The sequence below is a fragment of the Canis lupus genome, unplaced genomic scaffold, assembly GCF_011100685.1.
Source record: "Canis lupus familiaris isolate Mischka breed German Shepherd unplaced genomic scaffold, alternate assembly UU_Cfam_GSD_1.0 chrUn_S1451H1635, whole genome shotgun sequence".
NCBI lineage: Eukaryota > Metazoa > Chordata > Mammalia > Carnivora > Canidae > Canis > Canis lupus.
Genome location: NW_023330284.1, coordinates 16,928 through 41,135, shown reverse-complemented (window position 1 = coordinate 41,135; position 24,208 = coordinate 16,928). Strand labels below are relative to the sequence as shown.

The 24,208-nt window shown below is 44.5% G+C and overlaps 1 protein-coding gene and 1 long non-coding RNA gene across 3 annotated transcripts; one reads left to right on the top strand and one right to left on the bottom strand.

The window, feature by feature from the left end:
- Positions 1–469: 469 nt before the first annotated feature.
- On the bottom strand, positions 470–3,928 carry LOC119878316. 2 transcript variants are annotated; one of them, XR_005386769.1, is made up of 3 exons: positions 3,009–3,928; positions 2,792–2,865; positions 470–2,230 (listed from the first exon to the last, which is right to left on the bottom strand). It is a non-coding gene; the product is annotated as an uncharacterized LOC119878316 (long non-coding RNA). The 2 variants fall into 2 exon arrangements; XR_005386768.1 differs by having other exon boundaries at positions 3,164–3,928.
- A 7,995-nt stretch (positions 3,929–11,923) lies between these two features.
- Positions 11,924–18,760, top strand: LOC119878314 (olfactory receptor 6C65-like). Its single transcript, XM_038588953.1, is given in 4 exon segments — positions 11,924–12,197; positions 12,381–12,797; positions 12,800–12,998; positions 18,691–18,760. Coding segments are annotated over 4 exon segments (960 nt in total).
- Positions 18,761–24,208: the final 5,448 nt, after the last annotated feature.

The following is a 24,208-nucleotide window of genomic DNA, read 5'->3' as shown; positions in this document are numbered from 1 at the left end:
TCGGTGTCCATCGAAAATTGAATGGATAAAGAAGATGTGGCTTATGTATACAATGGAATATTACTCAGCCATTAGAAATGACAAATACCCACCATTTTCTTCAACGTGAATGGAACTGGAGGGTATTATGCTGAGTGGTGTAAGTCAATTGGAAAAGGACAAACATTATATGTTCTCATTCATTTGGGGAATATAAATAATTATGAAAGGGAATAGAAGGGAAGGGAGAAGAAATGGGTAGGAAATATCAGAAAGGGTGACAGAACATGAGAGTACTAACTCTGGAAAAGAATTAGGGGTGGTGGAAGGGGAGGGGGTGTGGGGGTGAATGGGTGACGGGCACTGAGGGGGGCACTTGAAAACATGAGAACTCGGTGTTATTCTGTAACTTGGCAAATAAAAAATAAATTTATTATTAAAAATAATAATAAAATAAAACAAAATAAATAACTAAATTATGTATGTGTAATGTGAAAAATAATAAAAATTAAAATTAAAATTAATAAAAAGAGAGAATAAGCAGGGTGAGCTGCAGTGGGAGAGGGCAATGCAGGCTCCCCACTGAGCAGGGAGCCCAATGGAGGTCTCAAAGCCAGGTCCCTGGGATCATCGCCTGATCTGAATTCAGGGGCCTCACTGACTGAGTCACCCAGTGCCCTTACCTGATCTAATCATCCATCCCAGTGGTCTAAATGTGGCGGGATCATTCATCCCATGCGGCGGCCGTGAAGATTTCACATCTAACCAACTGTGGACATGCGTGCCTACAACAGGTAGATTGACTGTCTGACACTCTGATTAGACTTGAGACTGAGACCGTGTATCTACTGTATTCTTCCAATGATGTTAGTGCTTCGAAATGTGGCTGCAATCCTAGGCGCTTTATCTCTATTCTTGGAGAAAGGAATCCCAGCCAGCACTTTCCGTCTACTGAGTGGACCATGAGCTGCTCTGTCTTCCCCACTGACCGCTGCTCTGGACACATGAAGGACAAGGAGCAGTGCCAGTTAGATGGAATCCCAGAAGTCTTTTGCAAACAGGAAAACGGCCTGCTTTCCAGTGTTCTGTACACCCAGGGTGCCACAGGCCCATGAGGCTTGATGTGGAGAGCTTCTTCGCTGGCGAGAGACAGCTGCTCCACAGGAAGATGCCCAGCAGCCCTTTCAACAGAGCCAGGCAGCAGAGAATTCTAGGCCATGTGTTCTGCCAGGATTGCCCACAGTAGCCCCATGAGGTTCATCCTCTTCCACAACCCTTCTCAGAGGAAGAAAAAGAAGCTCAGAGAGGTGCAGTGACATTCCCAAAACATGCCAGTAGTAGAGGCGAGCCTCAGGCCCTGTGCTGTGTATGGGGTGGTCACTCACTTGAGGAGCTGCTGGCCCAGGACCCTTTGCGCTGTGCTGAACACGTGATAGAGATGGGAAACGACTGCGTTTTCTGAGAGGCTTCTCTCCTGGATGGATCGTGGCAGGGACTGTACAAAAGTATCCATTCTGGCCTCCCAGAGCGTCCCCATGGCCCAGGACTCATCTGTTGTCAGGGTGGATGATTCCTTTCCACACCAGAGACACAAGGAGGGGCACTGTTGTCAGCTTCCAAACCACAAGCCACTGGGAAGATCAGGGTCTGGCACTCAGCCCAGAGACACCAATCCCCTCAGGAAGTTGTACAGGACAAAGGAGTTCAGGGCCCACACAGAAAAAGGTTTTAGGCTTCAAAGTACCATTGGTTGGTTCAGACGTAGGGCACAGCATTGGAAACTTCAACACACACGAATAGCTGCGCAACACTCACATTTCTCTCAACTCAGAGCTTTTACGAAGACCAGTATTCCATGGAGTCATCTGTAAGCATCCCACTGCACATAGAACACAGAGAGCACCTCAAATGCTGCTCAAAATCCCACAGATTGGGCCTGAGAAGAGACCAAAGCATGGGCTCCCTGGCATGTCCCCTAAGCTGATGTACCTTGGTCTGTTCCTGACCTATGGAGGAAGGATCAGGGGAGAGCACTTTCTCCAGCAGGCCCCAGGGGAGCCAGTTGTTATTAGTCCCGTTCCTTGGATTGCCTTGATCATCTGTGGGTCCTGACTTTCCCCATGAATGGGACTGGTTCTCAGCCCAGACCGGCCATGCTTGTAGTCGGTGGCCTGATGCACCTGTGCTTCTTGGGGGTAGATGGAGAATTGAACCCTTGGAGCAACTCATGCAAGATTTCCTGTGTGGATCTCTAAAAAAAAGGCAAAGTCAGTATCTTAGGTCAGGAGGCATTGAGGGCTTCCAGCCAAACTGGGATTCGAGGTAATGGCAGATCTAGCAAATTAAACAGTCTGTGGGGACACCCAAGGTGCTCTTTACAGCACGACAGACATGGCAAGAGAATGGCATCATGTCAAGTTCCAAAGGCCTGGGATCCCTGGGTGGTGCAGGGTTTAGCGCCTGCCTTTGGCCCAGGGCGCGACCCTGGAGACCCGGGATCGAATCCCACGTCGGGCTCCCGGTGCATGGAGCCTGTTTCTCCCTCTGCCTGTGTCTCTGCCTCTCTCGCTCTCTCTGTGTGACTATCATAAATAAATAAAAATTAAAAAAAAAAAAGAAAAAAGTTCCAAAGGCCTTGAATGCCTGAATCACTGTGGCAGAAGGTCCCATTGATGGTGTATTACGAGGACCTCTAAGGACACAGATCATGACCCATTGGGCAGGCAATGGGCTGATGTGTACTGACACATGACAGCTTAGAGATAAACATAGAAAATGGCTTCATCCCACCCTTGCTTTTGTCTTAAATCACCTTCTTTAGTATGATCTCTCGTGAGCCTGCAGACGTTGTGCAATGACAGTGGAGCTGCGTTCTACACAGGATCCCTGGGGCGCATGGGTGAAATAAGGAAAATGGTAGTGAATCTCAAAATACTCATTGTTCTGAGTGAAAAAAAAACCACACCCCCTCCTCAAAAGCATGAAATCTATTCTGCACCATTCTAACCTAGGAGAACAGTGTTTTATACCTCAGATGTAGCCGGAGGTTAGGGGTGGAGGTCCAGGTCTCTTTGCGGTTGGGCCTGTGCAGCACTCGTGTGTAACCACTACGGGAGGGCTCCAGGTTTCTCTCTATATTTGTTGGGAGCCATCTCTCTGTGGAGTACCCTCTTCCCATTCTCACCTCAGAACATCACTGCTCCTTGTTTGCCTGGAGCACCCAATCATTGTCAAGGGAGTTAGAAGAGTTAAAGCCACAGAACATCTCCTCCAAGATCTCCTGGGTGCAGCTCTGCAAATACAGTGCCCTGTATGTACAGGGCCAAGAGACACTAGAGTACTCCCTCCACATCACAACAAGGGGACATCCCCTTTAGAAATCGTGTTCTCTGCTTCACAGCACAGGGGCAGCTGAAGGGACATCTGGAAACGAGAACCCAGATGAAAGACACTCTTGCGCTCATGACTTAACATACTTGAAGTTGAGCTTGGCCCTCAGCACTCACCTTCTCATCTTGCCTGCTATGACCTGGCGTCTGAACAGCAAAGATGTGTCAGGCTTCCAATCCGTAGCAGCTGGTTTATACCCAGGAAGGGCATGTTCCTCTCCTCTGTCTCCTATACACACACACACACACACACACACACACACAAACACAGTAGTCTCAAACACACATCCTCTTGCACATACACAAATGTACACACACTCAATGACAGTGAAAGAGGTGCGACCCCGTTCAGCTGAGATTACAGTGTGGCCTGCTCTCCATTGGCCTCCCCCAAGGTACCTTCCTTGAGGTACCTGTTGAGTTCTCCCCCACACAACCAGAAGCTTCGGAAAGAGGGCCAAACTGACGTCCATAGCGGCATGAACATCTCTCTTTCTGGACTCTCCTAAGCCAAGAGCCACTGAAAGTAGGGCAACAGCAACAGAAGGTCTTGTTCTCCTGACCGGCTCCAGTTAAGTGTGCTGGAAAGAGGGACATTGTTCAACGCAGCTTCCTGGTTACCAGAGTTCTAAATCCATTACACGCTTGTCCCCAAGGAAGTGACGTCACTTTCTCAAGATTCCAGCCCGTGGGCCCCTCCCCTCAGTCACATCTATCCAGAGCCCCTTCTTGGCAGATGACTGCTTGCCCCATGTTATCTCGTTAACTTTACATCCGCAGCCAAAAATGCCATAGCCACAACTCTCTGAAAATGCAAGGAAGATCCTACTTTTCTAGACACGGAGCTGAATTCAGAACTTTCTTTCTGTGCTTGGCTTCCCAGATCTGTGACCTATCTATCCCACCGTGTCTCTCATATAGTCCACAGGTTCCCAACCTGCACAGTGATAGAAGAGTCAGAATCTTCTTCCTAGGGACATCATTGTGGGTCTATGAATGATATCTGCAACGCACGCGAGCTGGTGCCCTGTGTATCTGAGGCACAAATTTTCAGGATGGTGGATTGACATGAAGAGGTGAGATGTGGCATGGAGTACCAGTTGAAAGTGGCCTGGGTTCCACAGTTTTCACTTGACCTCCGGCCTCATTTCAATGGGGGCACCATGATGAGGTGGGAATGCTCTAAGATGCAGACATGGTGATCTTCTGTAGTCAAACCGTCCAATTGTATCCTGTTCTGTTTTGAATGAGACAGAGGTGCCTCCTTCTGTGCTCTGGGGGTCACAGCCTTCACCATGGCTCCTAGCGATAATGACCTGTGGCATAAATATCCCTGTGTCACCCGAGGTGCTTGGTGACGGTTCCTGAGCAACACAATACATCCAACTCAATGGCATGTCACATCTAATTTCCAAATTGATCTATGTTTCAGGTTAGGGTTAGGCCTCAGGGTTAGGGTTAGGGTTAGGCTTCAGGATTAGGGTTAGGGTTAGGCTTCAGGGTGAGGGTTAGGGTTAGGGGTTAGGGTTATATTTAAAGTTAGGCTTCAGGGTTAAGGTTAGGGTTAGTCCTCAGGTTTAGGGTTAGGGTTAGGCCTCAGGTTTAGGGGTGAGGTTTAGGCCTCAGGGTTAGGGGTTAGTGTTAGACCTCTGCATTAGGCTTAGCGGTTAGGCCGAGGGGTTAGGGTTATGGGTTAGGCCTTAGGGTCAGGGTTAGGTTTAAGGTAAGGGGTTAGGGTTAGGATTATGTTTAGGCCTCAGGGTTAGGGTTAGAATTTGGCCTCAAGGTTAGGGGTGAGGGTTAGGCCACAGGGTTAGGGGTTTGGGTTAATCCTCAGGGTTAGTGTTATGAGTTATGCTGAGTGGTTAGGGTTAGGGGTTAGGCCTAAGGAATAGGGTTAGAGTTAGGGTTTATGCTGAGGGTTAGGGTTAGACCTGGGTTCAGTGTTAGGGTTAGGCCTAAGGGTTCAGGTTTAGGTTTCGGCCTCACGGTTAGGCCTCAGGGTTAGGCTTCAGGTTTAGGGTTTAGGTTTAGGCCTCAGGGTTAAGCCTAGAGGTTTGGCCTTAGGGTTAGAGGTTAGGGTTAGGGTTAGGGTTCGGCCTCAGGGTTAGGCCTCAGGGTTAGGCCTCAGTGTGTTAGGGTTAGGATTAGGGTAAGGGTTAAGGTTAGGGTTAGGGTCAGGGTCACATTTAGCATTAGGGTTAGGGTTAGAGTTAGGCTTCAGGGTTAGGGTTAGTGTAAGGGGTTAGGGTTAGGCCTTAGGGCTAGGGGTTAGGTTTAGGCCTCAGGGTTAGGGTTAGGGTTAGGCTGCAGGGTTAGGGTTTAGGTTTAGGCCTCAGTGTTAGGTCTACAGGTTAGGTCTCAGGGTTAGGAGTTAGGGTTAAGATTAAGTATAGGCCTCAGGGTTAGGCCTCAGTGTTAGTTCTCAAGGTTAGGGTTAGGGTTAATGTTAAGGTTAGGGTTAGGGTCAGGGTCAGGGTTAGGGTTAGGGTCAGGGTTTGAGTTAGGATTAGGTATAGGGACAGGGTTAAATTTAGGGTCAGGGTCAGGGTTAAGGTGAGGGTTAGGGTTAGGGTCAGAGTTAGAGTTAGGGCGAAGCCTCAGAGTTAGTGGTTACGGTTAGGCCTCAGGGTTAGGGGTTAGGGTTAGGCCTCAGCATTATTGTTAGGGTTTAGGCCGAGGGGTTATGTTGAGGGTTTAGGCCTAGGGGTTAGAGTTAGGGTTAGGGTTTAGGGGTTAGGTTTAAGGTTAGGCCTGGGGTCAGTTTTAGGGTTAGGCCTAAGGGTTAGGGTTAGGTTTAGGCCTCACGGTTAGGCCTCATGGTTAGGCCTCAGGGTTTGGCTTAGGTTTAGGCCTCAAGGTTAGGCCTCAGAGTTAGGCCTCAGGGTAAGGCCCTAGGGTTAGGTTTAGGCCTCAGGGTTAGCAGTTAGGGTAAGGCATCAGGGTTAGTGTTTAGGTTTAGGCCTCAGGGTTAGGACTAGGGGTTAGGCCTCAGGGTTAGGGTTAGGGTTAGGTTTAAAGTTAGCATCAGGGTCAGGGTCAGGGTTAGGTTTAGGGTTAGGGTCAGGGTCAGGGTCAGCGTTAGGGTCAGGGTCAGGGTTAAGGTTAGGGTTAGGGTTAGGGTCAGGGTTAGGGTTAGGGTTCGGCCTCAGTGTTAGGCCTCAGGGATAGGGCCAGGGTTAGAGTTAGGCTTAGGTTAGCATTAGGCATCAGGGTTAGGGTTAGGGTTAAGCCTCAGGGTTTGAGGTCAGGGTTAGGCCTCATAGTTAGGGCTTAGTGTTAGGCCTCAGGGTTATTGTTAGGGTTAGGGTTAGGTTTAGGTTTAGGTTTAGATGTTAGGCCTAGGGGTTAGGGTTAGGCCTGTGGTCAGTGTTAAGGTTAGCCCTAAGGGTTAGGGTTTAGGTTAAGCCTCGGGGTTTGGCCTCAGGTTTAAGTTTAGGCCTCAGGGTTAGGGTTAGGGTTAGGCTTCAAGGTTAGGATTTAGGTTTAGGCCTCAGGGTTAGGTCTAGGTGTTAGGCCTCAGGGTTAGGAGTTAGGGTTACGATCATGGTTAGGCTTCAGTGTTAGGCCTCAGGGTGCGGCCTCAGTGTTAGGCTTCAGGATTAGGGTTAGGGATAGGGTTAGTGTCAGGGTCAGGGTTAGGGTTAGGTTTAGGGTTAGGTTTAGGGTCAGGGTTAGGGTTAGGGTTAGGTCTCAGAGTTAGGGGTTAGTGTTAGGCCTCAGGGTTAGTGGTTAAGATTAGGCCTCTGGGTTACGGGTTAGGTTTAGGCCTCAGGGTTAGGGTTAGGGGTTATGCCTCAGAGTTAGGGTTAGGGTAGGCATTAGGGTTAGGTTTAGGGTTTAGGCCTCAGGGTTAGGGTTAGGATTTAGGCCCCAGGGTTAGGGTTATGGGTTAGGGACAGGGTTAGGCCACAGGTTTAGGGGTTAGTGCTCAGTGTTACGGTAAGCGGTAGGCATCCAAGTTAGGCCTCAAGGTTAGGGGTTAGGCCTCAGGGTTAGGGTTAAGGTGAGGCTTCAGAGTTAGGCCTCAGGGAAAGAGTTAGAGTTAGGGATAGGGTCAGGGTTAGGCCTCAGGGTTAGGCCTCAGGGTTAGCATCAGGTTTGGGGTTAGGGTTAGGGTCAGGGTTAGGCCTCAGGGATAGGGTTAGTGTTAGGCCTCAGGTTTAGCATCAGGGTTAGGGGTTAGGCCTCAGGGTTAAGGTGAGCGTTAGGCCTCAGGGTTAGGCCTCAGGATTAGGGTTATGGTCAGTGTTATGGTCAGGTTTAAGCCTCAGGGTTAGACCTCAGGGATAGGGTCAGGGTTCGGCCTCAGGTATAGGGTCAGGGTTAGGGTTAGTGTCAGTGTCAGGGTTAGGCCTCAGGGTTAGGCCTCAGTGAAAGGGTCAGGTAAGGCCTCAGTTTTAGGGGTCAGGATTAGGGTCAGGGTCAGGGTTAAGCCTCATCCTAGATTTCCTGTGTGGATCTCTACAAAAAAGACTTGGGTCAGGAGGCATCAGAGGGCTTCCACCCAAACTGGGCTTCCAGGTTATCGCAGATCAAGCAACTGAAACAATTTGTGGGGACACACAAGGTGCTCCTTGCAGCACAGGAGAAATGGCAAGAGAAAGGCATCATGTCAATGCCAAGGGCCTTGAATGGCTGAATCACTGTGGCAGACGGCATCATTGATAGAGTACTACGAGGACCTCTAAGGACACAGCTCATGACCCATTTGGCCTACAATGATCAGATGTGTTCTGACACATGACACCTTAGAGATAAAGAAAGAGAATGGCTTCATCCCACCCTTCCTTTTGTCTTAAATCACCGTCTTCAGTGTGATCTTTTCTGAGGCCAGCAGACGTTGTGCAACGACAGTGAAGCTGCGTTCTACACAGGATACCTGGGGCGCATGGGTGCAATAAGGAAAATGATACTGAACGCAAAGACACTCAGTGCTCTGAGTGAAAAAAAACAAACCACTCCCACTCCTCAAAAGCATGAAATCTATTCTGCACCTCTCCAACCTAGGGGAATAGAGTCTTATCACCTCAGACACAGCCGGAGGTTAGGGGTGGTGGTTCAGGTCTCTTTGCATTTGGGCCTGTGCGGCACTGGTGTGTAACCACTATGGGAGGACCCCAGGTTTCTCTCCATGTGTGCGTGGTGGCCATCTCTCTGTGGAGAACCCTCTTCCCATTCTCACTTCAGAACAGCACTGCTCCTTGTTTGCCTGGTGCACCCGATCATTGTCTAGGGAGTTAGAAGAGTTGAAGCCACAGAACATCTCCTCCAAGATCTCCTGGGTGCAGCTCTGCAAATACAGTGCCCCGTATGTACAGGGCCTAGAGACATTAGGGTACTCCCTCCACATCACAACAAGGGAACACCCGTTTAGAAATCGTGTTCTCTGCTTCACAGCACAGGGGCAGCTGAAGGGACATCTGGCAAGGAGAAGCCAGATGAAAGAGACTCTTGCGCTCATGACTTAACATACTTGAAGTTGAGCTTGGCCCTCAGCACTCACCTTCTCATCTTGCCTGCTATGACCTGGATTCTGAACACCAAAGATGTGTCAGACTTCCAAACCATGGCAGCTGATTTCTGCCCAGGAAGGGCATGTTCCTCTCTTCTGTCCCCTCTACACACACACACACACACACAATCTCACACTAACACACCCTTTTACACATACGCAAACGGACACACACCAATGAGGGTGAAAGAGGTGCGATCCCCCTCAGCTGAGATTACAGTGTGGTCTGCTCTCCATTAGCCTCCCACAAGGTGCCTTGTGGTACCTGTTGAAGACTCCCGCACATCACCAGAAGCTTCGGAAAGAGGGCCGAACTGACGTCCATAGTGGCATGAACATCTCTCTTTCTGGACTCTCCTAAGCCCAGAGCCACTGAAAGTAGGGCAACAGCAACAGAAGGTCTTGTTCTCCTGACCGGCTCCAGTTAAGTGCACTGGAAAAAGGGACATTGTTCAATGCAGCTTCCTGGTTACCAGAGTTCTAAATCCGTTACACGCTTGTCCCCAAGGTAGTGACGTCACTTTTTCAAGATTCCAGCCCTTGGGCCCCTCCCTTCAGTCAGACCTATCCAGAGCCCCTTCTTGGCAGATGACTGCTTGCCCCACGTTATCTCGTTAACTTTACATCCGCAGCCAAAAATGCCATAGCCACAACTCTCTGAAAATGCAAGGAAGGTCCTACATTTCTGGAGATGGAGCTGAATTCAGACCTTTCTTTCTGTGCTTGGCTTCGCAGATCTGTGACCTATCTAACCCACCATGTCTCTCATATAGTCCACAGGTTCCCAACCTGCACAGTGATCGAACAGTCAGAATCCTCTTCCTAGGGACATCATCAGGGGTCTATGAATATCTGCAATGCACGTGAGCTGGTGTCCTGTGTGTCTGAGGCGCAAATTTTAAGGATGGTGGACTGACATGAAGAGGTGAGATGTGGCATGGAGTACCAGGTGAAAGTGGCCTGGATTCGACAGTTTTCACTTGACCTCCGGCCTCATTTCAATGGGGACACCATGATGGGGTGGGAATGCTCTAAGATGCAGACATGGTGATCTTCTGTAGTCAAACCGTCCAATTGTGTCCTGTTCTATTTTGAATGAGACAGAAGTGCCTCCTTCTGGGCCTGGGGGTCGCAGCCTTCACAATGGCTCCCAGCGATAATGACCTGTGGCTTAAATATCCCTGTGTCACCGCGAGGTGTTTCGTGATGGGTTTTGACCAACACGATACATCCAACACGATGGCATGTCACACCTAAGTTCCAAATGGAACTATGCTTAATGTTAGTGTTAGGCTTTGGGTTGATGTTGCAAATTGAAGACCAATAAAAAATAAATTTATTAAAAACAATAACAGTAATAATGAAATCTTGCCATTTGCAATGATGTGGATGGAACTAGAGGGTATTATGCTAAGCGAAATAAATCTGTCAGAGAAAGACAATTATCATATGATTCCACTCATGTGGAATTTAAGAAACAAAACAAATGAACATAGGGGAGTAGAGGGAAAAATAAAATAAGATAAAAAATTAGAGAGGGGCAAACTATAAGAAACTTAACTACAGGGAGCAAACTGAGGATTTCTGGAGGGAAGATGGGTGCAGGGATGGGCACTAAGGACAGCCCTTGATGTTAATGAGCATCAGGTGCTGTATGCAGCACATGAATACACTAAATTCTACCAATGAAACTAAAAAAATTGTTTAATAAGTGATTCATATTGATGATGAACTCCTTCGAGAAGGGTAACTGATAATGAAGTCATCAAACAAGAAAATTGCCCTCAAGGGATGAAATGTTTATAGCTAGGAGTTTTCATGACATTTAGCTTATTGAGAGCTTATGTAATATTCAACCACATAGTCAACTCCATTTGCACGGGCTTATCTGTGGACTTACCACATTATTTGGGGGCAGTCAGCATTACTTGCAAGTGTCTAAAAACACTTGCCAAGTGACTGATCATCTGAGTAAAATTTGCCAGAGTTTTTTCTCTGTATTCCCCTTGGTGGAGGTAAATTACAGCTTTGATGTAACTCATTTCTATCTATCAGGTAAGAGGCCCAGAGCTAAATACCAGTCACTGTCACATCTGAAGAAAAATCCAATCTTAATGGTAAGTTTTTCTCTTTATCGTCTTCCCTTACTGTCTTACCGCTTTTCTACTTCTTTTGTCTTCCTTCTTTTTTACTTTTTCTTCTCTATTTCCCTTCTCTTTGAACACTTATTTACTTTATTTTGCATTTCACTTCATTATTCTTATTCTCTTCCCGTTTTCAGAACTATAACCAGAAGAAACACTGAATTTGTTTAATTCTGTTCAAGTCAGTTTTAGTATGCAATCAGATAAGTTTAATATTGGCATAGGAGGCAGTAAAAGTGAAGAAATGAAGAGATGGAATAGGGACAAAACACTGATTTATAGGAATAAAAAAATCAGGACCAAGATAGAGTGTTCATTATCTAAGTAGAGGCAGCGCAGGCCAAACCAGGGAAGAGTTACAGTTGTTACCCGGAATTACTTCCAGAATTAAACTTAAATCTAAGCTTGATTTCTATTTTCAACCATCACAAGTATTTCTATATCACCTTGTTTCTCTGTTGCACTCATGGTCAGTTCCATGAGGCAATGATATTTATACAGTCATCAGGCTGAGTAGTACTGTGACATCTTAGCGCTTACATACTGAGAAAAGTAGAAATAATTTTTTCACATGCTTGTTAATTTCTTTACCTCATTACCATAAATCTAAGCCAGACTACAAAGATGATTTATAAGATAGTGTTTTATTCATCAGATTTGTAGAAAATATTTGTCTTTCCTCAAAAATAAAGTAATAAAAATAATAAAAAATATAAGTACTAGTTTTTGTTACTTTATCTTACATTAGTCATTTCAAAAATGTGCCCTATTAGTATGTATAATCAATAGCAACTACTAATATTCTGACATAATTATCTTCATAATTTACTATTGGTTCCTGTGCATATTGTTTTCTCAATATTTTTACCAGAGCAGAAGCATATAAAGAGGTCAAGATGGAAAACCATACAACTGTGACAGTATTTATCTTAGCAGCATTGACGGAGGACCCAAAACTGAAGATTGTGCTATTTGTCTTCCTGCTCCTCACCTACTTGCTAAGCATCTCAGGCAACTTAGTTATTACCCTCACTTTGCTGGACTCACATCTCAAGACCCCTATGTATTTCTTTCTTCGAAATTTTTCTTTCTTAGAAATTTCTTATACGACAGTCTGCATCCTCAAATTGCTTGTAAGCAAGGCAACTGGTGACAAAACCATTTCCTTTTTTTTAAATTTTTATTTATTTATGATAGTCACACACAGAGAGAGAGAGAGGCAGAGACACAGGCAGAGGGAGAAGCAGGCTCCATGCCGGATGTGGGATTCGATCCCGGGTCTGCAGGATCACGCACTGGGCCAAAGGCAGGCGCCAAACCGCTGCGCCACCCAGGGTTCCCCAGAACCATTTCCTATAACTGTTGTGCAACTCAGTTGCTTTGCCTTCCTTCTTGGAGCATCTGAATGTTACCTCCTGGCTGTCATGTCCTACGATCGTTATGTCGCCATCTGCAAGCCCCTGCATTACACAACCATTATGAGCAGCAAAATCTGTATCCAGCTAGTCCTTAGCTCTTGGATCACTGGTTTCCTCATCATCTTTCCAGGACTCATTTTAGGCTTAAGCCTGGACTTCTGTGATTCCAGTGTCATTGATCATTTCTGCTGTGACACTGCTCCCCTCCTGCAGATCTCCTGCACGGACAGACACGTGTTGGTAATGATGAGTTTCATCTTAGCTTTGGTGACTCTGCTGGTCACTTTGGCATTCGTAATTCTATCATACACATATATTGCCCTGACAATTTTAAAAATTCCTTCTGCCAACCAGAGAAAAAATCTTTCTCCACCTGTTCTTCTCACATGATTGTCATCTCCCTCTCATATGGCAGCTGCATCTTTATGTACCTTAAACCCTCAGTCAAACAGAGGATATCCTTGATGAAGGGAGTGGCAGTTCTCAATACTTCTGTTGCTCCACTTTTGAATCCCTTTATTTATACTTTAAGGAAACAGCAGGTGAAGCAAGCATTTTATTTTTCTGTTCCATTGTAAGCATTCTCAATTTTTAAAAACATTTTAAAAAATATTTTTCTTATTTATTCATGAGAGACACAGAGAGAGGGGCAGAGACACAGGAAGAGAGAGAAGCAGGCTCCCCTTTGGGAGTCTGATTTGGGACTAGATCCCAAGACCCCGGGATCATGCCCTGAGCTGAAAGCGGACGTCCAACCACTGAGACACCCAGGCATCCCAACATTCTCAAATTTGACTAATTTCTTCTCTGCTTCTTCCATTTAAATGTAGCAAATACTTGAAGATTATTTTAGTCAACTTTATATATTAGTTCATGGAGACTTAATTATTTTTATATCTGTGTGGTATATTTTATTCTTATATTTGATTTTCTGCAAAATCTTGATAAGTTCGAAACAATTATATATCTTCCTTGGGATTTTACTTTTCCTTGGCTTTTATGTCCTGATACACATTCTCTACTGTTTTAAATAAATATCTTTAAAAGTTGGAAGTTGAGATTAAAATATCAATATCATCCTTTGTCTTGAGAATTGAAAAAACCCCACTATGCTAGTGTAATAAAATATTATATGGTATATTATTTTTATTTTACATTTTATGCCATATAAGTAAATAAGTAAATAAATACTGACTCATGTATGTGTACTAAATCAAGTAACTTTGATTAAGAATAAAATGCATCCTGGAGAGAGAGATCACATTTGATGCTTTATCAGCTATTCCTTATTCATCTTGGAACTAACTGTGTTCCTTAAATTCTACATCTATCACATAGATAGATATGATGCTGAGGAGGGCACCATCTGATGTCCACTTCAACTGCAGCTCCTTTCCTCCTCCTGCGAGAGCCTTTGGGCCGAGTTCTCCACCCAGGCGGGGCTGAAAGGGCCCGGGCCCTCGGCCCCCATCCCTGCAGCCCTCGGCGGAGTGGGGGGAAGGTGCTGCCATCTGTTCACCTGAGAGTGGCTGCACGGCTACCCCACCCCCCGGCCGAGCTGGGAAGCCAGTCCCAAAGCCACTGCAGCTGCTGTACAGACACCCCGGGGAGGGGGGCGGCAGGTGTGCAGATGCAGGCAGCTCTCTGAGACAGGGGGGCAGCGCCAGCCAGGCTGAGGGCGAAAGCAGCCTCCTCATAGCTGAGCTCAGTGTGCAGACGGCAGGCACGTCCTCAAGGAAATGGCCACAGGCATCTCAAGTGACACGGACATAGGCACCCACACAGCATAAATACCAGCTGCTCCCAGAGGATGAGGTTGAAAAATAGCAGCATGGTCGTGGAGGAGGTGGTGTGGGCTGTGGACTCCACCTATGGCCGGGCCTCGGGCTGGGGGCTGCACTTGTGTCTGTGCCTCGGGCTGGGGGCTGCACCTGCGGCCGGGCCCCGGGCTGGGGACTAAACCTGCGGCCAGACCTCCGGCCTGGGGACTACATGGGCTGTGGTGTTCACTACAGCCCCCCAGCGCCCGCCCTTCAGCCCCGAAATTGTTAATAAAATGTTAGGAATCATACTACTTACCTTTCCTGGCTCATGGCAAGGGCTCAATAAACACTATCGCCATTTAATATAGATACATGAGTGGATTGGTCAGTACTTGGCAAAATTCAAAATATAATTGATGGTCTTTCTGGCTGAACGCAGGTCCCATCAACAAATTATAGTTCCTTCAATGTCAGCTCAAGCTCAGCTTTTCATAAATTGTATCTAATAATCACAATCACCAATAATTTTGTCTCTTCTTCTTTATTAAACTTGACCACAGCATAACACTTCTTAATAAAGTCAAACTGTTTTCCAGTTATATCAAGTATGTACATTTTATCTGTCCAATTTCACATAAATGAGTTATCCCTTAGAATAAGGTCTTATTTCTCTATATATTTTATACAGAGGCCAGAAAATTGTACAGATTTGGTAAAAATTTAATGTGAAATTTTTTTGACATTTTTTAGATTGATACCTCTATTTTAATAAATGCTGTGGTTTTTATGCAAATAAAATTTCCAAATAAGCTATGCATAAGCCCCTTAAAATTTTCTTTTAATATTTTTCATCATCAGACACAGAGATATTAAGGATATCTTTTTATCTTGCTTTTCTCTACTCAAAAAAACCATAAAATTATTTTCATTTTAACAACTGACATATTTTCATATTACACTATGTAATGTTAGTAATAGCTACAGATAATATATTATTTTTTTTTTTTAATTTTTTTTTTTATTTATTTATGATAGGCACACAGTGAGAGAGAGAGAGGCAGAGACACAGGCAGAGGGAGAAGCAGGCTCCATGCACCGGGAGCCCGACGTGGGATTCGATCCCCGGTCTCCAGGATCGCGCCCTGGGCCAAAGGCAGGCGCCAAACCGCTGCGCCACCCAGGGATCCCAATATATTATTTTTAATAGTAAATTTGTTTTTTATTGGTGTTCAACTTGCCAACATACAGAATAACACCCAGTGCTCATTCCATCAACTGCCCCCCTCAGTGCCCACCACAAATTCACCCCCACCCCCCGCCCTCCTCCCCTTCCACCACCCCTAGTTCGTTTCCCACACTTAGGAGTCTTCATGTTCTGTCTCCCTTTCTGATGTTTCCTACGCATTTCTTCTCCCTTCCCTTCTATTCCCATCACTATTATTTATATTCCCCAAATGAATGAGACCATATACTGTTTGTCATTCTCCGATTGACTTATTTCACTCAGCATTATACCCTCCAGTTCCATCCACGTTGAAGCAAATGGTGGGTATTTGTCATTTCTAATGGCTCAGTAATATTCCATTGAATACATAAACCACATCTTCATTATCCATTCATCTTTCGATGGACACCGAGGCTCCTTCAACAGTTTGGCTATTGTGGACATTGCTACTATAAACATCAGGGTGCAGGTGTCCCGGCATTTCACTCCATCTTTATCGTTGGGGTAAATCCCCAGCAGTGCAATTGCTGGGTCCTAGGGCAGGTCTATTTTTAACTCTTTGAGGAATCTCCACACAGTTTTCCAGAGTGGCAACACCAGTTCACATTGCCACCAACAGTGTAAGAGGGTTCCATTTTCTCTGCATGCTCTCCAACATTTGTGGTTTCCTGCCTTATTAATTCTCCCCATTCTCACTGGCGTGAGGTGGGATCTCATTGTGGTTTTGATTTGTATTTCCCTGATGGCAAGTGATGCAGAGCATTTTCTCATGTGCATGTTGGCCATGTCTATGTCTTCCTCTGTGAGATTTCTGTTCATGTCTTTTGCCCATTTCATGATTGGATGGTTTGTTTCTTTGGTGTTGACTTTAATAAGTTCTTTATAGATCTTGGAAACTAGCCCTTTATCTGATACATCATTTGCAAATATCTTCTCCCATTCTGTAGGTTGTCTTTGAGTTTTGTTGACTGTATCCTTTGCTGTGCAAAAGCTTCTTATCTTGATGAAGTCCCAATAGTTCATTTTTAGTTTGTTTGTTTCTTTGGCCTTCGTGGATGTATCCTGCAAGAAGTTAGTGTGGCTGTGTTGAAAAGAGTGTTGCCTGTGTTCTCCTCTAGGATTTTGATGGAATCTTGTCTCACATTAAGATCTTCCATCCATTTTGAGTTTATCTTTGTGTCTCGTGCAAGAGAGTGGTCTATTTTCATTCTTCTGCATGCAGATTCCAATTTTCCCAGCACCATGTATTGAAGAGACTGTCTTTCTTCCAATGGATAGTCTTTCCTCCTTTATCAAATATTAGTTGACCATAGTGTTGAGGGTCCACTTCTGGGTTCCCTATTCTGTTCCATTGATCTATGTGTCGGTTTTTCTGCCAGAACCACACTGTCTTGATGAACACAGCTTTGTAGTCCAACCTGAAATCTGGCATTGTGATGCCCCCAGATATGATTTTCTTTTTTAAAATTCCCCTGGCTATTTGGGGTCTTTTCTGATTCCACACAAATCTTAAAATAATTTGTTCTAACTCTCTGAAGAAAGTCCATGGTATTTTGCTAGGGGTTGCATTAAACCTGTAAATTGCCCTGGGTAACATTGACATTTTCACAATATTAATTCTGCCAATCCATGAGCATGGAATATTTTTCCAACTCTTAGTGTCTTCCTCAATTTCTTTCAGAAGTGTTCAATAGTTTTTAGAGTATAGAAACTTTACCTCTTTGGTTAGGTTTATTCCTAGGTATCTTATGCTTTTGGGTGCAATTGTAAATAGGATTGACTCCTTAATTTCTCTTTCTTCAGTCTCAGTTAGTGTATAGAAATGCCACTGATTTCTGGGCATTGATTTTGTATCCTGCCACACTACCAAAGTGCTGTATGAGTTCTAGCAATCTTGGGGTGGAGGCTTTTGGGTTTTCTATGTAGAGTACTATGTCATCGGCAAAGAGGGAGAATTTGACTACTTCTTTGCCAATTTGAATGCCTTTAATGTCTTTTTGTTGTCTTATTGCTGAGGCTAGGACTTCCAGTACTAAATTGAATAGCAGTGGTGAGAGTGGACATTCCCTGTCTTGTTCCTGATCTTAGGGGAAAGGCTCCCAGTGCTTACCCATTGAGAATTATATTTGCTGTGGGCTTTTCATAGATGGCTTTTAAGATGTTGAGGAATGTTCCCTCTATCCCTACACTCTGAAGAGTTTTGATCAGGAATGGATGCTGTATTTTGTCAAATGCTTTCTCTGTATCTAATGAGAGCATCATATGGTTCTCGGTTTTTCTCTTGCTGATATGAGGAATCACATTGTTTGACGAGTATTGAACCAGCCTTGTGTCCCGGGAATAAATCTTACTTGGTCATACATAGTGAATAATTTTCTTAATGTACTGTTGGATCCTATTGCCTAGTATCTTGTTGAGAAATTTTGCATCCATGTTCATCAGGGATATTGGTCTGTAATTCTCCTTTTTGCTGGGGTCTTTGTCTGGTTTTGGAAATAAGGGGATGCTGGCCTCAGAACGAATTTGGAAGTATTCCATCTCTTTCTATCTTTCCAAACAGCTTTAGTAGAATAGGTATGGTTTCTTCTTTAAACGTTTGATAGAATTCCCCTGGGAAGCCATCTGGCCCTGGACTTTTGTGTCTTGGGAGGTTTTTGATGACTGCTTCAATTTCCTCCCTGGTTATTGGCCTGTTCAGGTTTTCTATTTCTTCCTGTTCCAGTTTGGTAGTTTGTGGCTTTCCAGGAATACGTCCATTTCTTCTAGATTGCCTAATTTATTGGCCTATAGCTGTTCATAGTATGTTTTTAAAATCGTTTGTATTTCCTTGGTGTTGGTAGTGATCTCTCCTTTCTCATTCATGATTTTATTAATTTGAGTCTTCTTTCTCTTCTTTTTAATAAGGCTGGCTAATGGTTTATCTATCTTATTAATTCTTTCAAAGAACCAACTCCTGGTTTTGTTGATCTGTTCCACTGTTCTTCTGGTCTCGATTTCGTTGAGTTCTGCTCGAATCTTTATTAACTCTCTTCTTCTGCTGGGTGTAGGCCTATCTGCTGTTTTATCTCTAGCTCCTTTTGGTGTAAGGTTAGCTTTTGTATTTGAGTTCTTTCCAGTTTTTGAATGGATGCTTGTATTGTGACGTATTTCCCCCTTAGGACTGCTTTTGCTGCATCCCAAAGATTTTGAACGGTTGTATCTTCATTCTCATTAGTTTCCATGAATCTTTTTAATTCTTCCTTAATTTCCTGGTTGACCCTTTCATCTTTTAGCAGGATGGTCCTTAACCTCCACGTGTTTGAAGTCCATCCAAACTTCTTGCTATGATTTAGTTCTAATTTCAAGGCATTATTTTCGGAGAATATGCAGGGGACGATCCCAAACTTTTGGTATTGGTTCAGACCTGATTTGTGACCCCGTTTGTGGTCTATTCTGGAGAAAGTTCCATGTGCACTTGAGAAGAATGTATATTCATTTGAGTTTGGATGTAAAGTTCTGTAGATATCTGTGAAATCCATCTGGTCCGGTGTATCATTTAAAGCTCTCGTTTCTTTTGAGATGTTGTGTTTAGAAGACCTATCGAGGGTAGAAAGCGCTAGATTGAAGTCACCAAGTATAAGTGTATTATTTTCTAAGCATATTAACTTTGGTTATTAATTCATTGATATATTTGGCAGCTCCCACATTTGGGGCATATATGTATTGAGGTTTGTTAAGTCCTCTTGTTGGATAGATCCTTTAAGTATGAGATAGTGTCCCTCTTCATCTCTCACTACAGTCTTCGGGGTAAATTTTAGTTTATCTGATATAAGGATGGCTACCCCGGCTTTCTTTAGAGGACCCTTTGAATGGTAAATGGTTCTCCAACCTTTTATTTTCAGGCTGTAGGTGTCCTTCTGTCTAAACTGAGTCTCTTGTAGACAGCAAATAGATGGGTCCTGCTTTTTTATCCAGTCTGAAACCCTGCGCCTTTTGATGGGGTCATTCAGCCCGTTCACGTTCAGAGTTACTGTTGAAAGATATGAGTTTAGTGTCATCATGATATCTATTCAGTCTTTGTTTTTGTGGATTGTTCCACTGGACTTCTTCTTAAAGGGGAATTTTAAGAGTCCCCCCTAAAATTTCTTGCAGAGCTGCTTTGGAGGTCACATATTCTTTCAGTTCCTGCCTGTCTTGGAAGCTCTTTATCTCTCCTTCCATTCTGAATGAGAGCCTTGCTGCATACAGTATTCTTGGTTGCATGTTCTTCTCATTTAGGACCCTGAATATATCCTGCCAGCCCTTTCTGGCCTGCCAGGTCTGTGGAGAGGTCTGCTGTTAACCTAATACTCCTTCCGATAAAAGTCAGGGATTTCTTGTCTCTTGCTGCTTTAAGGATCTTCTCTTTATCTTTCGAATTTGCAAGTTTAAGTATTAAATATCGAGGTGTTGAATGGTTTTTATTGATTTTAGGGGGAGATATCTCTATTTCTTGGATCTGAATGCCTGTTTCCCTTCCCAGATTAGGAAAGTTTTCAAAAATAAAAAAATAAAAATAAATAATAAAGGAAAGTTTTCAGCTATGATTTGTTCAAATACATATTCTGGACCTCTGTCCCTTTTGACGTCCTCAACAACCCCAAATAAACGTAGATTTTTCTTCCTCAGACTATCACTTATTTCCCTTAACCTATCCTCATGGTCTTTTAATTGTTTGTCTCTTTTTTCCTCATATTCCCTCTTTGCCATCAACTTGTCTTCTATGTCACTCCCTCGTTCTTCCACCTCGTTAACCCTCATCGTTAGGACTTCTAACAAGTTTGGATTGCATCTCATTCAATTGATTTTTAATATCTGCCTGATTAGATCTAAATTCTGCAGTCATGATGTCTATTGAGTCCTTTGTGCTTTTTTCTAGAGCCACCAGTCGCTTTATAATAGTGTTTCTGAACTGGCTTTCTAACATTGAAGTGTAATCCAAATTTTGTAACTCTGTGGGAGAGAGGACTGTTTCTGATTCTTTCTTTTGAGGTGAGGTTTCCTTCTAGTCATTTTGCTCAGTGCAGAGTGGTGAAAAATAAGTTGTATTGGGAAAAGGGGAAAAAGAGGTGAGAAAGAAGGAAAGAAAGAGAAAAAGAAAAAAGAAAAAAAGAAAAATATAGAAGAAAAAGTGAACGAAGAAGAAAGAAACAAAAATTTATTTTGTCATAATTTATTACAGTATCCACAGGAAATTAATACATTGTCCAGTAAAATAAATGGCAATATATACAGTTATAGTAAAAAAAAACAGTAATAAAAATCAAGCCTTGGGAACATAAAGAAGAGCCTTCATTTCCTAATAGATGGCACTCAGATCCTTCAAAGATCCCTCTGGTAAAAGAATTCTAAAAGTTCTTTTTTTTTTTTTTTTTTTTTTTAAATTTATTTATGATAGTCACAGAGAGAGAGAGAGAGAGAGGCAGAGACATAGGCAGAGGGAGAAGCAGGCTTCATGCACCGGGAGCCCGATGTGGGACTCGATCCTGGGTCTCCAGGATCCTGCCCTGTGCCAAAGGCAGGCGCCAAACCGCTGTGCCACCCAGGGATCCCAAGAATTCTAAAAGTTCTGAAAAATTTTTAAAAAGAAAATGAAAGGATGAGTGGTTGAACTGGTGGAAAAGTAAGTAAAATCTACAATGTCTACAAAGGCAAAAATAGTGAACAAATTCTGAAACAGATCATCATAGGTAAGTGGAAGTGTCGGCCCATGTTTTGGATTTTTCTGGACGTTATACAATTAAGTAACAAAGCAGTTCAGTGTTCATACACAGTGGATAATTTGTGTTGCTTGTAGATATATTGAGCCTAAACCAGGATAAACCATCTCTCTCAAAACTTGAATAAGAAATATAAATCTTCACAAAAGAAAGATAAATGTGGACACTTGCCTTCTTGATTGAAAATGAGTGCAAGAAAAACAAAACAAAACAAAACAAACAAAAGCTTTCTCTGGGATTTTTTTTATTTAAAAAAAGATGTCAGAAAACCAGAGAGGCTGAATTGCATGATTTCTTACAAACAGAGGGACTCAAAGCCTGGAATTTTAAAAATCAGTGGCTCATTGGTGGACCTGGAAGGCAATAGAAAGCTGAACCCCTGTCCTTAAAAAAAGCACAACAATCAGCCCTGCAGAGAAGCAGCGGTTTGAAAAACACCTGGGGTGGGTTGGAGCTAGGATGGCAGAGAAGGAGGGGGACCTGGGCTTTCCTCATCCCTGGAACACAGCTGTATTGATCACTTGAAATACCCAGGAAATGGATCTGAGTATTGGAAGAAGGATTTCCATAGTTGTTGGGAGACAATGTGGCAGGTGGAGGTCTGTGGAAGTGAGTTAAGGGAGAGAGCTACCCTGCTGCACAGGGGAGGGAACTCTTTGTATAGGGAAAGTTAAGAGAAAGAGAGGTTGAGAGAGGAGATGTAGGTTCACAAAAAAAAAAAAAAGAAGAAAACCTATTGGACCACAGACTGGGGAGTTGGGGGAGCTGAGTGGCACAGGTTTTTTACAGTGATCATAGCTCAAACTCTGAGCTTTGGGAAGTGTGATACTTTCTCCAGAATGGAGCTGTAGTGAGTGCTCCTGGTGAGAAGGAAGACTTTGGATGGGGAGCAGGCACAAAGTGGTGTAGGGTTCTCATGGGTCACACTGGGAGAGATTGTTCCCCTTTCTGGATTACATAGGGAAGAGGATATATACTGTCTCCAAGGACAAAAGACACTGTAGGCATCAACAAATGGGCTTTAATCTGCAAGGGACAGAGGCCTGTGCAGAGAGGAGATAGCCTGGTTACTACTATTTGAGGTGCCACAGCATAGAACGTGCCCACTTCAAGGGCAGAAGACTGGTTTTCTGTGACAAAGAACATAGAGTGTATGGAGCCTCTAATGCAGAGGAGGAAGCACATCCAAGTGGTGGTGGCTCCTTTATGAATTGGAGCTTTGAATCCCAGCCTCACCAGAGATAAATGCAAGATACCTGGCACTGGCTCCCTGATGGCCTTGGCTTCATTGAGGACTTCCTGAACAGAGGGGGGTGTCACCATTTTACCCAGGCTGAAAACACTGTTGGACATCAGAGGGCAACACAGTGCCCCCCAATAGGGGTGGAAGCCATTGACATCACATCCTGCACCCTGGTGCTAGGCAACTGTTTTTCTTTACTGGGACAGGTGACTCAGAGCCAACTCAGCTATCCTTTCTCCCAGAAGAGCACACAGACAGGACTCTACCTGAAACAAGTTTACTGAGAATACAGTGCCCCATATTCTCCCCTTCAGTTCTGAAAGAAATAGGACCTGGTGGCATTTTTTTTTCATTTGTCTTACTCTTTTTATTCTTTTTCCTTTGGAATGGGGCTTACGGTTTTCTCTTTGTTTTTACATTTCCTTTTCTCTCTTCTCTTTTATTATTTTTATTTTTTGACTCAGGAATCTTTTTTTCTTTTTCTTTGAAATCAGACTATAGTTTTTTTATTGTTTTTGTGTTGTGTTGGTTCCCTTTCCCTTTCTTTTTGGAGTAGGCTTCTCCCACCCACTCCCTTTTTTTCTTCTTCTTTCTTTCCTTTTATTTCAGGCATTTTTTAATGAACAAATCAAACCACACCTCAATAAAGTCCCCAAAACTCCACACTGCCAGGAAGGAGGAACTCTACAGAGGATGGACGTGTGGGAAAGAGCTGTCAAAACACAACAGCAGAATTCACACAGCATACACCAAAAACACTTCCTTAAGTGCCAGGCTCTGGACACTGTATGACTTTTTTAAATTTAGTACTATTCCGAGGTGCAAGAAACAGAACAACCCTTAATAACAAATGAAAGATAAAAACTTAGCCAAGTTGACACGATGGAGGAATTTGCCCCAAAAGAAAGGTCAGGAAGACATTATAGAGGCGGGAAAGATGGCAGAAGAGTAGGGTCCCCAAGTCACCTGTCCCCACCAAATTACCTAGATAGCCTTCAAATCATCCTGAAAACCTATGAATTCGGCCTGAGATTTAAAGAGAGAACAGCTGGAATGCTACAGTGAAAAGAGTTCACGCTTCTATCAAGGTAGGAAGATGGGAAAAAAGAAATAAAGAAACAAAAGGCATCCAAGGGGGAGAGGCCCTGCGAGGAGCCAGGGTAAGGCCGCAGCGAGTGCACCCAGGACAGGAAAGCCCTGTCCCGGAGAAGCAGGAGCTTCAAACAATCCTCCTGGATGGAAAGGTGCGCTCGCAGGGAGTTGGAGCAGGATCCCAGGAGGGGCGGGGATGCCCTCAGGCTCCCTGGGACACTAACAGAGGACCTGTGTCCCAGGGAGAGCACGCCAAACCCCGCAGCCGAGCTCCCGAAAGGGCTGTAGTGCGTGCACGGCTGGACCCGGGAGCAGCTCGGGGGCAGCTCGGGCAGAGGCTCTGGGCAGAGGGAGCTGTGCAGCCAGGACAGCGATTCCAACAGCACAGGCCCGGAAGCACAGGGGGCTGGGGACACAACCCAAGATCCGGCACACCCCACGGGATAGGCAGAGATCGGGAGGGTACAGGACAGCAAGGACGCTTCTGTCCCAAGCTGAGCAGATCAGCGGCCCCGCCCCCGGAGCATCTAGGCCCCAGTGGACTGAGAGCTCCATATTTCCTTTAGGGGGTGACTCTGGGGCTGGAAAGCTGGTCGCTGCTACTGTTGTTTTACCTCCTGAGGCTTCACAGGATAAACAACCCTCACTGAGCTTCACGGTGGCCTCACGGGATAAACAGGTAAACAACTTTCACTGAGCCCT